At 42.0% G+C, this 12689-nt stretch overlaps 1 protein-coding gene across 1 annotated transcript in view; it reads right to left on the reverse strand.

Moving 5' to 3' along the window:
• PREP (prolyl endopeptidase) overlaps nt 1-10577 on the reverse strand; it is a 199451-nt gene extending 188874 nt beyond the window's left edge. Inside the window, exons 1-5 of the mRNA XM_075597539.1 lie at nt 10355-10577; nt 9493-9567; nt 5305-5438; nt 4992-5122; nt 3542-3751 (exon numbers count right to left, since the gene is read on the reverse strand). Coding sequence (XP_075453654.1) covers nt 3542-3751; nt 4992-5122; nt 5305-5438; nt 9493-9567; nt 10355-10402 — 598 coding nt within the window. The 5' untranslated portion in view covers nt 10403-10577. The remainder of the gene's footprint in view (nt 1-3541; nt 3752-4991; nt 5123-5304; nt 5439-9492; nt 9568-10354) is intronic.
• Between the last annotated feature and the right edge of the window lie 2112 nt (nt 10578-12689).

Genomic DNA, 12689 nt, shown 5'->3' on the forward strand with positions numbered 1-12689 from the left:
GTAGTAGCAGCTATTTTAATTCCCCAGGGAGGCACCTTTTCCGCAACCAATATCTCCAGAATTCAACAACAAAACTTTAACTGGGGATTGCTAAAAACAGCCCCAAAAAGGACGTTGTAGTGGTAAAACGAAAGACGACATTCCTGGTTATGGTGGCTATAGTGGAACGCGGCTTTAAATAAAAGCTTTGAGGCATACCTATAATTACTGAATGTACCTGCATGTACATGGTGTTGTATATAGACAGACACAGAGAAGGCAGGTCTGAAGCAGTACAGCTCTAAACTGGCTGAATGAGAAGCAGTGCTGCCTCACAGGGGCTCGGAGAGCTGCAGAGTTAACCCTCGACACTACAGCTGTTTGGGCAGTTCAATGGGGCGCATACTGAAGCTGCAGACGTAACCCCCAACAGTACAGCTGTTTGCTCTACCCTACCTGTATCTACACCAAGACCTCAGCTGCCTATTTAACCTTTCAAGCTACAGCTGTTCCTCAGAATGCTGCTTAATCCGTACAGGGCAACTACTCAAAGAAGCAGCAAATGTATGTGAGAAACACTTTGTAATGGTAAGTACGCCATATGAAAAGTACAATTTAGGTCAGAAATTGCATTTTTGGAATCCCGGGGCAAATGTACCACATCAGAATAAGTTTAATAACATCTTGAACACTTATTTTGTACGGTTACTATTGTTTTTCTCCCCCATTCGCTGGGGGTGGGGGGGAGAAAGAAGGGGGACTGGGTTGGGGTTTAATACATGCCGACAGGGAATTACAGAGACGCGTCATTTTGTGACTGAAAATGCCGCGAGGATATAGCGTGCTGAAACATAGGTACTGTCAAATAGTGTCACACTATTTAATGACAGGATGTATTTATTTCCCAGAGCAGGACCATGTCAACTTCTCATTGCCAGACTCAACTGAGAATTGTTGGTGCCAATTTCTAATTTTCTTTTCAAAAAGTGGGTCCTTTTAGTCACTTGTTGTCAGTATAAGCATTCAACTGCCTCCAGATAGGAATTTACTCTCAGATCCTTTTTGGTGACTTTTCCTTCAACCCAAGGTGATTTTAGTCTCTTTCTAATGCATCAATGTAAGCATCAAGTAACCACCTGGCCGGAACTTTCCTTTTCTTTTGTGAAGAGGAAATTGGCCTCCCCTCACACTTTTTTTTTTTAACATTGGTTGCTATTACACCTATGTTTCGATTTATGGGGAGGTTTTAGGTTTAAAAAAAAGAAAAAAACACGCCCTCCTGTTTCCAGGAGAGTGCACGTAATTGGGCGCTTTCCTTGTCACATTCGAGTGGTTGCAATTCCCTATGGTAAAGTGACCAGTGGATAAGTGACACGGAGTTGAACAGAGTGGGAAAGGAGGAGGACATCTATCAACTACTCAAGAAGACCGTACCACGAACATTGTAGAGCACTACGGCAAGGTCCCCAGTACATGCTGCAGCGTGCGCTATGGTGTGCCCTACAGGAACAAAAAACGCCCTTCAATGAGGGTCGGACTCACATGCTGCCTTGGCGCGCAATATGTCGCCGCGTTGCTCGACTAGATTTTCTGAAGAAAAGAATAGTCTTCAGAACTGGCGACGGAGCGCTGGCCACGCCCCCCCAGCGGTTCAGTCAATATGGGCGAACCAGCGGGGTGACATCACGGCTGCGCCCCCGCCACGCCCCCTCGTCGCAATCTCCTGCAGCTCAGCCACACATTGGAGATCACGGTTTACACAGCTGCACGCACTGCCAGCCTGTCAGGTGCGCGTGCAGCAGCCGACACTTGGGCCATAGCCTACCACTCAAGCATTGTTTATTTTTCACATCTTCCTCTTCATATATCGCCATCAGTACGTTTCCAATTCTCAGTTCGCATGAACTCCTTTCCTATCTGCGCCTTCTGACACTACTCCACTCTGCACTAAAACATACCCCTACAAATCCACTTTCTTTCCATTCTTCGCATTGCTTCTGGAAATATCTTTCCCAGTGCTGGTCCCGGTCTATTTCTACATGCTCTTGGTACCCTTCCTCTTGCCTCGTCCATTGTACTTGCAGTGTCGTTTGCCAACAGCTCCTCCGATCTCTTTGTGGCCGTCCTGGAACCTCTGCTCTTTTTACACGCGCTCTAGGTGATTTTATCACATCTCTAGGGTTCAAATAGCACCTCTATGCTGACACACAAATTTACCTTTCAACCCCTAATCTTACACCTGCTGTACAGACCAAAGTCTCTGAATGTCTTTCTGCTATATCATCCTGGATGGCCCTCCGCCGACTCAAACTTAACATGTCAAAGACGTAGCTCCTCATACTTCCTCCAAGCCTGGCCCTACTGCCCCCTTCTACATTACTGTTGGCAGATCTATCATACACCTTGTATCAAAGAACACGCTGCCTAGGGGTCACATTTGACTCCTCTCTCATTAACCTGTAGTTTTTTCCTCTAACGTTGCAAAGATACACCCTTTCCTCTGTACTGCTAAAACTCAAAATGCAGGCACTCTCTCTCTCTCTCTCGTTTTGACTATTGTAACCTACTATCCGGCCTTCCTGCCTCCCACCTCTCTCCCCTACAATATATCCTAAACACTGCTTCTAGAATCACTTTACTCTCTCTCTCTTAAATCTGTCTCAGAGTTTCTCCTGTTAAAATCCTGGCTTCAAATTAAATCCTGTATTACTTACAAAATTCTCTTTTCTTTTTAAGGCTTTACACTTCTCAGCCCTAAATTTCTCTCTACACACCTATCCGACTGTTGTGTTCTGCTCAAGGATGCCTTGCAAGTACCCCTTTTGTATCTGAAGCTAAACCCCCTCACTCTCCACCTTTAAGACCCATCTTAAAAACACCTCTTTGACCAAGTATATGGGTAGCTCCGCAGGCTGAGAATATACATCTGATTTGCACTTACCAGAACACCCGCCTACTGTCTCTGTAAGTTCTCCCAACTTCCATTGTAAGCTCTTAGGGGCAGGGATTCCTTTCCCTAATGTTACTTTTATGTCTGAAGCACTTAATCCCATTGTGTTATGTCATTTGTATTACTACATTGAAGCGCTATGTACATGGATGGCGTTATATAAAAGACACACACACACGTTGTATGCATGATTTGTTACCCATGAACGAACGGTATTCTCCGAGAAAGTTGCTGCCACCCCCACTTGCTGTAGCTAGGCGGCAATCATCCCGAAGAACCAATACACAGTGAAAGAATCGCATAATAGAATAGTAGAGCAAGGCTCTTCAACTGGTAACCCGTAGGCTGCCTTTCACTGGTAATTCCATACCACTTAAGCATATAAGCGCAGTTTTTAAACAAACTCACTTGTAATTTAATGCAATGTAAATGTATATGTTACAGATTTTACGAATGACTGTGAAATGTACATATAATCATTCTCTTACGGAATTACAATAAGCTTGTGGACCTTCTGCTTCTAAACATTTTCTGATACAACCCCTTTGGAAAACTAGTCAAGAACATTCACATATTCAAAAAAAGGTGTTGGTAATGGCAGCTGTCACTCACCATCACTTTTTCCGTCTTGCTTTGGATAGCAGTTGTAGAAAATTCCTTTCCCATCATGGGTCCAAGACATGCAGCTGAATTTAACCCTCTCCAGAACGTCTGGGAGTGCATCCTGGCTGCGGACTTCCATGAACTTTATAATCACCCAGTCCGAGCCACTGGCGCTTAACCCATAAGCAAAATATTCACCATCTTCACTGAAAGCATAACCTAGAAAAATAAAATACAAGAACCTGACTTACAGCATCTACACTTCAAACATTGGCCTTTTAACAATGTAGGACCTTCATGCAACATCCACAGCATCCTCCAATATTATTTTCTCAGCTACGTTGTACACAAGAGATTTATTAGTTTAATGATAGGCAGCCTTTAAAAAAGGCGCATTCCAAGCAATATTCTACATGTGTGTTATTTAAATAAGTCTGTGCTGTAGTATTAGAATAACTCTCTCTTCACATAGCCCTTTTCTTCCAAAGGGACTAAAAGCGCTTCATAACCTTTTTTGATTTTTAAATTCAACTCTTAACGCCATTTGTAATATTATTAATATAATGAGCATCTTTTTATTTCTATAGCAGGTTTAACACACGTCCCCAGCAGTACAAGATATTTGTAACACTTTCTTGTCTGTGATAATTTGCGTCCAATATTCCCAATAGTTTGAGCTGCAAACTGTAACAATAGATAATGTTACCTTAGTAATATAAGGATACATTGTAGCTGGTGAGTTACACTGACTGAAGGATTAATTTGAAACAAAGGCCGCCATTTAGTGAACCCTGGAAAGCAGAATCTGTGCTGATCGATCACGGGAGAACGAATAGATCAGCAACTTAGATAATTCATTTCAAAGGCTGCAAATATTAAAAGAAAGCTGTCTGGTCTGCCTTTTTCAGAACAGACTAACATTTATTTGTTGCCTGCTCTGTGGGATTGCTTCAGGATGCAGTCCAATCTATTATAAAGCATTCAATATTTAATATGATTTTTTTTAGTGAGAAAATACTGGTATTGGCTAGTGAACATATGTTCAGCTACCCTGTTGGTAAAAATAAATAAAGGCCTTATGTGCAGACTTTTTCGTTTTCTTAAGCAAGTAATTTTTGCAAGAAAATGTTATTCCATTCAAATTATAGAAATGTTTTGGTGTGCGCATGCATAGAAATAGTTAACAAACAAGTACTTCACCCAGAACAGCAGCCGTGACGTTCATCACGCAGAGTCGAACTGGACAAGAAAATGCAGCACCACACAGGCAAGCAGCAAAAGTGAATTTGTCCATAGATCAAAACAACGTTTCGGTTCTCAGAGGGACCTTCATCAGGGTTAACTGCATGCGGCTGTATTTTCTTCTCCAGTTCGACTCCACGGCTGCTGTTCTGGGTGAAGCACTCGTTGACAGATAGATAGGAGAAACCTGTAAATGACAAGTCACCAGATAACTGACCTTGCAGAGCAACCGTTCCATCTTCAGAAAGTTTATTGGGATCAAGAAAAACTCGAGGTTCCTCCTCTAAAGAATCCTGTACATACAAAACACGCTGGTTCTGTAGCCCAGAATTATAGAAATGGAAATATCTGTACCGTAAGGGAACACAAAAAAAAATAAACGAGTATGTCAATGGCAAAGGACTTTCTAAACTTGTTTGCTTCCAACACCATAAAGCCAGTATATTGGACTAAAAGATGCAATATAACAATAGAAATACAGTAAGTGCATCATTTCATTATATGCAGTTAAAATAAAGGATGGCAGATACCTATTTCCTTTCTTGAAGTGGCAGCTGTACTTGGGATAGTCAAACAGCTCTGTCATGCGTTCCTTGAATGTTACTCTGACGGGGCACTGCTCGAGGAATGGCACGGTGAGCTTGTTCTGGGCTTCAACAAAAGCCTAATAGTACAAGGAACAAACACCATCAGAAATGTGCACACAATTATACTGCACATCACTGAAACACTGGAGAGGATCCATCCTTCCTGCTCTGCAGGTACACAAATAACTTGTTTGTCACATAGACTTCGGTTCAAAACATAAATATGTCACTAGTATATTTTAGCCCAATTGGTAAGAGCGCAGGATCTGTTCTTTGTTTTCCATATATGCAAGGCCAATCCTTTTACCAGCAGCATACTTCATAACGGAAGGACAGGTAATATGTCCAGTCTTACACAAATTTTAGGCTGATTTTTTTCTCAATCTGCATACGCCATAAGTGCATTTCATTATAGTGTTACTGATACATTGTGTCATAGGAGTAGGTTATTGGCTCGCCTGGTTTCTGCTTTACTGAGTAGTTCCTGGGAGGTGTATGGCTCCTCTCTTCAGGACAGAGCCCCACTAATTCTCCAATTGGCATAAAGGTAGAATACACCTAATTGCCAGTCTACAGATCACCCCAAATACACAAAAGAAAAAGAACTCAGCTAATAGCACTCTAACTCTAGAGTGAATGGTCGTAGTGATGATTAGTGATAAGACTTAAAATAACTTTATTGGTGTATATATATCTTAAAATAAGGGGGTGTACATAAATGAAGATAAGAATGACCGTGTATCCCAGTCAGGAGCCTGTTATAACCAGGGTATAGTGGGGTAAATGCAAAGTAACTGTATAGTTAAAACATACAGAACACCTACAAGCTCATATTGAACCCCCAAAATAACCACAACACACACATATATATATATATATATATATATATATATATATATATATATAAGTTTCACAGACGAGTGCTACTGAGCATGGATATATATATATATATATATATATATATATATATATATATATATATATATATATATAGTGGTTGACAAATCACCAAAAAATCTACTCGCCACCTAGTACCAAACGTGTGCTGCTTGGGCCAATATTTACTCGCCCGGGGGTTAAATCCACTCGCCCGGGGCGAGCAAATGTATAGGTTTGTCGAATATATATATATATATATATATATATATATATATATATATATATATATATATATATATATATATATATATATATATATATATATATATATATATATATATATATATATATATATATATATATATATATTTAAAACCAGAGACATAACATAAAACACAGACAAAGCTCAGGGCACATCCAGTAAAACTTATACACGGTACAGTGCCTGAATATACATGTATAGATAACTAATAAATAAAATGGTCTTTTAGTTTAACATTTTGGCCAAATTCTTGTAAGCCCTTGAGCCAACTGCACGGTAGACCACATCTTAAGGGTCCCTAACACTAATATAGATTCTTAATAACCTGTGCATTGCCAGGAAGAATGATTTATATATTGCCATGCTCAGTAGCACTCCTCTGTGAAACTTATATGCTTATATATATGTTGTGGTTATTTTGGGGGTTCAATATGAGCTTGTAGGTGTTCTGTATGTTTTACAATTCTTGTTCAGCTAGTCTTAGCTGATTGGAGGGTGGCAACCTCCTTCCTAATTGAAGCTCACACCCTCCCACATTTAAATGGTTAAAAGCTCACTCCATAGCATCTCCCACTCTCAGGGGAACTTGCTTGCTTACAGTGTGATTGTGACAAATCTATTACAGAGTGCTTTTCCTGGTAATGTACAGGTTAATAAAAGCTTCAATCAGACTTAGAACTTTTGCAACTAATATTGACAGATTTAGTATAAATCATTCTTCCTGGCAATGCACAGGTTATTAACAATCTATATTAGTGTAGGGACCCTTGAAACGTGGTCTGCCGTGCAGTTGGCTCAAGGGCTTACAACAATTTGGCCAAAATGTTAAACTAAAAGACCATTTTATTTATTAGTTATTTATACATGTATATTCAGGCACTGTACCGTGTATAAGTTTTACTGGATGTGCACTGAGCTTTGTCTGTGTTTTATGTTACAGTATGTCTCTGGTTTTAAATAACTGTATAGTTATTAAGATTAACACACAGACCTATATCACCATATAAAATGTATATGGGATGGTATATTAACGCTTAGTGATCCCTCATTGTTGTATTGGAGGACTGTTTTCAAGGTTGAAGGGGTATATTCCCTCCTCTTAACTGCAGCTGAATTAGTTAAATAATTTGTCAAATTTGCTGCAGGATAAACGTGTGCTATCTTATAGTATAATCCTCACTATTTCGAGGTAATTATACTTCAGTAGGTAAGCCAAAAAACACCTGTGGTTATTATAGGCTAAACACTTTTAAAAGATCCTAGAGAAATATCAGGATATTGAATCAGTAATGCATCAGAACCACATACCGTTTATATGATAGAGTAGTGGTTACAAATGCATCCGATCAGTATGTTAGTTGCAGGCTCTATATGTTGTCCTGTTTGGTCGAGCTCCTCTCACTGGATTGGGCACAAGTCTATGTGGTGTTCAGAACCACTAACCACAATCGCAACCAATAACTTATACAAATGTATATATGGAAGTGAGATAGTATGCAGAGCTCAACGCGACAAGAGCTAGACTGGCAATACTATCTTACTATACTTGTCACTATATATATATAACACACACACACACACACACATCTCCTTTGAGCGCTGTTAGAGGTTTTCTCACTTTATACTTTCCGAGCAGATGCTATAAGCCTTTGTGATTCAGTGAAAATAACTCCCTCTAACAATGAAAAGACAGAGAACAGCTGCTACTGTGCTTACCGTGAGATTTATATCTCAAAATGTGCATATTCTTACAAGGCTTGAGGTTGTCTGTATTAATAAATTGCACTTTTTTACGCTATGTGGCATGCGTTGCTCTTGTATTTTTTCCAGGTTTCCTTTGGATGCGGTTCATCCCTTTGAAAGCTGCGGAATTTGCTATTGCCTTCAACTTTTTGGGGGACTTTTTCATAACTGGGACACTTCCATCACAAGGACACTCATGCCATTAGTTTGATTTTATGTTATTAAAGATTTTATTGGATTTCCCAAACACCAATAGAATATGCATGTGCTGATCTACACATTCCATATAATTGTATTGTTTACTTCTTTATATATCACTTTCTATGCACATGGGTATATCTGGTAAGTGCTATAGTTTGTGTGTATATAAATACATACACATGAGAGTATTCCTATATTTAATAATCCCTGTAAATTAGTGTGTGTCTATCGAACATACAGTACACTGTATATGTGCTTTATTTCAGTGTGTGTATACTGTAAATGTACATCTACGACACTGGAATCTGAATGCAAACTTACAATAGCTGCTGTATTTTAGTGTTACAATGTACTTCATATGAATTCTAAATGCACAACAGAATACCTTGCTACCCCTTTTCTGAAGGGGTGTGGTTACCAAGCTCTACGCTAATTGGCTGATCCCTGGGTGACATCATTGCATGTTACAGACAGGCTTCTGGGACCTGTAGTTCATCCATCTGTTATTATACTAATACACTTTTAGAAGTGGGAAGTTATGACTATGCTTTTAACAGGATAAAATGCAGTATATTGTTGAATTAATATTACTGAAGTTAGGAAGGATTTCGTTTTCACCGTAGGAAGCATATTAGCAATTATATCATTGCATTATTTGTTTGCCTTCCTTTCAAGTCAAAAGATATATTAATAGAAAATAAGTATCTCACCCATTTTACTTTTTAAACAGATTTAATCTGAATGATGTTATTTATTCCGGATCAACTACTACATCATTATGTAATTGACTAAGCTATGATAAGTCGCTTTTGGAAAACGATTTGACAATGCGATTTTCCTTAACCTCAACCTCGTCTCCCGTGTGGAGTGGTGCAATAAAGAGGGGGGGGGGGGGAATTCAGCACCAAAGATAGCAGCTGGGCTGGCAAAACTCCTTCCAAGATAATCTCTTTTATGATAGAATTTTACAAGGGTACCAACTGTGAACGGATGTTACAAAATAATGCATCCATAAAGAAAATATCCAATGTAAAAACCATCACTACCTTAGTTTGTTCACTGTCTGGGTCTTCCAGCCATCTGTACGGATCACAGATCTCATTGCCATGATAATCATCTACCTGCAAAACACAACAAATTTGTTAAACGTAGTCATCTTAAACTCTTCAGGCTCTCACTATGAAGCGAGACTATATAACTTTAGCAGGCTGAAATGACAGAATAAAATCCTTTTATCATACATGCCAACATAACCAAATCCATGATGGAGTTTCAGTGTGCTTGTAGTTTCAACACACGCTTGGAATATTAGAACCATACTGTAAACAGATTTGGCTCTGTATAAAGATAGGGAAAATGAGACCCCTCAACTATGCTTATAGGGTTAATTATTGGCAACCCAACTCACACAGGCTCCAGTTACCAGAAAGTGCAGGCTGTGCCCCCCATGGCTAATTCCTCCAGTCAGTGGTCAAAGTGCCTTAAAAAGTAACCAACACGTGTCACATTCCAAGAAATTCTAAGCCTGGCTCGGTACCTTATCCCCCCTTATCACTGTTACACTGTCACCCCCAATTGGGGGTTGCCACAATTTGCAGTTAACCCTTTGCTGTCAGAGATGCCAGCCACGCGTGAGCTGGTGATTGCCTTGCAATGCGTTGCAGCGCCTATGGTAGCAAAAGGATTAAAAGGTCAGAAGCTGTAGGCTAGTAAACAGAATAAAAAAAAAGGTATTTCCTTTTATATGTACTCCACCCACTGACAACACTCCTACCATTGGTCCACGGCTGCGGATATGCAAGATTGTTGGGGTTCGTGGACAATAAGATAGCATTAGTGTTGGAACTCTGAGGTGGATCAGTGAGACCGGCGGAGGGTGGGGGTGAATGAGATTATACAAGCACTCACTGCATTGTCATCGCGGGTGGCTTCTGGATACTGGTAGGTCTGTTGCATGATGTCCGGGGGACTTCAATGAATGACAAGCTGGAAGGGAGGCTGCTCACTCACAGGACCGACACAGGAGAGATAGTAACAAAGGACTGGTCTGTCACAGGCAGGGCTGAGGAACAGATGTACTGGGATGCCGGAGGAAAGGGGAAGGACAATATCCTCCTTGCATGCAGAGGAAGAGGGAAGCCTTGTAACTTCATGAAGCCAGCAACAAATCCTACAGCTCCCTCTGCAGGACTCCCACTGCATACTCTGATAAGCCATCTACAGCAGTGCAACATTGTACCTTATCGTTCACATAACAGCTGAGACGTGATTTTCGAGAGGGAGTTGTCACATTTTAAAGGGAGGAAGTGTGTGACTAATAATCAGCATGCAGCAAATAAAAATATCACTTGTGAGTGCATCACGTGCCCCAGCCTGATCTGTAACCCTGCTTTTCCCCATTACCTCTTAGGCTGCGCTTATAGTAAGGGCTGCAGCGATGCGACAGCGTGACGTCATCCGTCGCCATCCCTGTAGCGTTTCCTGCACTCTGGTACAGGAGAGGGCAACCGGGGGGTGTGGCTGAGTCGTGGCAGTGAGCGGTTCGGCCTCATTGGCTGAACCGCGCATGTGCCGCTGACATCACGCGCTGATCGCTGAAGAAGTCAAAATCCTTTGACTTCCAGCGATCGTGACTGCGTGAAGTCAGCCGTCACGGTCGAGCCCACTATGGGCACCCGCGACGGACTGCATGCACTTGCTACAGCGCTGTGCAACGTTGCAGTCGCCGTAGCCAGTACTATAAACGCAGCCTTAGCATACAGTGCTTCCACTGCAGCTATAGATTCTGGGAAATGACATGCAAATAAACACTAAAAATCCTAATACTTGCCATTTTGCATGCATCCCCTTCTCCCACACACACAATTACGAAAGTGTGTGTGTGTGTGTGTGTGTGTGTGTGTGTGTGTGTGTGTGTGTGTGTGTGTGTGTGTGTGTGTGTGTGTGTGTGTGTGTGTGTGTGTAAAAAATATCACTTTTGAGCACATTCACATGTCTTAGGCCTCGGCCAGGGTGGCACTGAGCGGGCGTGCTCACGCTGGCCACTATGAAACACATTGAGGCAATGTGTGTGGCCAGCATGAGCAAGCGTCTGCGTCTGCTCGGTGCTTAGCTGCTTATTGAATTTGTTGTCCGCAAGTGCGCCACGTGAGCGGTTCACCCAATAAGGACAAACCAGCTTTGTGACGTTACGGCCGCCCCCCACCACGAATCGCCGCTTTTACTTACTGGACTATTTATGTGTAAGTCCCCACTCACGCGGTGCACGCACACTCATTCAAGCTTGGCGCTTGAGTAAACAAAAAAAATTGACTTTCAAGCGTACCCAACTTGCCCGCAATGCCGCCCTGTCCGCGCTTGCGAAACAGGCACGACACCGCTCTTAGCATGAGCGCGGCCACGCTGCCGCTGAGCTCGCTCATGCTTGAGAGTAGTGACATCACAAACTCTCCAAGCATGAGCGATCTCTGTCCTGCAATCATTTTAGAGCAGGAGCAGGGGACGTTGGCTATTAAGGGAGGGGGCGTGTCATTGGCTGGATCGGGGCTGTGTGTGGGTGTGTCTGTGTGCCATTACAGTAATGGGTATTACAGTTAGTAACTTCAAAGTAACTTGTTTTCGGTAGATGCCCCCTGGTTCACTCACCATAATATGGACTTGGTTCTGGTTCTACCTACAATGCCTTAGTGATCCCGGGCAATAAAAGACTTTGTAACTGGAGCCTGTGCTCCCACCTCTCTCCGCTCGCCCCCCCCCCCCCCCTTCCACCTCTCTCCGCTCCACCCACCCCCCTTCCACCTCTCTCCGCTCACCCCTCATGTGACCCTGCTCTGCGCTCCAAAATCAAATTCAACAATCTCCCCAAGTACCAAGCCCGCACGAGCGGACGCACGCCGTCTGATCAGGGACATGAGGATTAATATTGCAATAAGTAAACTTGGCAAGCGCCACCCGCTCAGTGCTAGCTTGGACACAGCATTAGACAGGTCTGCAACCCTGCTTTTCACCATTATCACCTAGCAAATAGTGCTTCAACTGCAGCAAGGGATTCGGGGAAATGACATGCAAATGAGCACACAGTGTCACCTTTTGCCTCCATTCCATTTTTACATGGAACCCTTATAAGCTTATGCTCGCTGCATAAGGTCGTGATTATACCCCAAAACGCGCTTGGCACCACACGGTGCCAAAACAAGTACCTTACATCCGTGGAAAGTTCTTATACTGCAAGCGACGGTCACGG

This window comes from Ascaphus truei, chromosome 4, assembly GCF_040206685.1.
Source record: "Ascaphus truei isolate aAscTru1 chromosome 4, aAscTru1.hap1, whole genome shotgun sequence".
Lineage (NCBI taxonomy): Eukaryota > Metazoa > Chordata > Amphibia > Anura > Ascaphidae > Ascaphus > Ascaphus truei.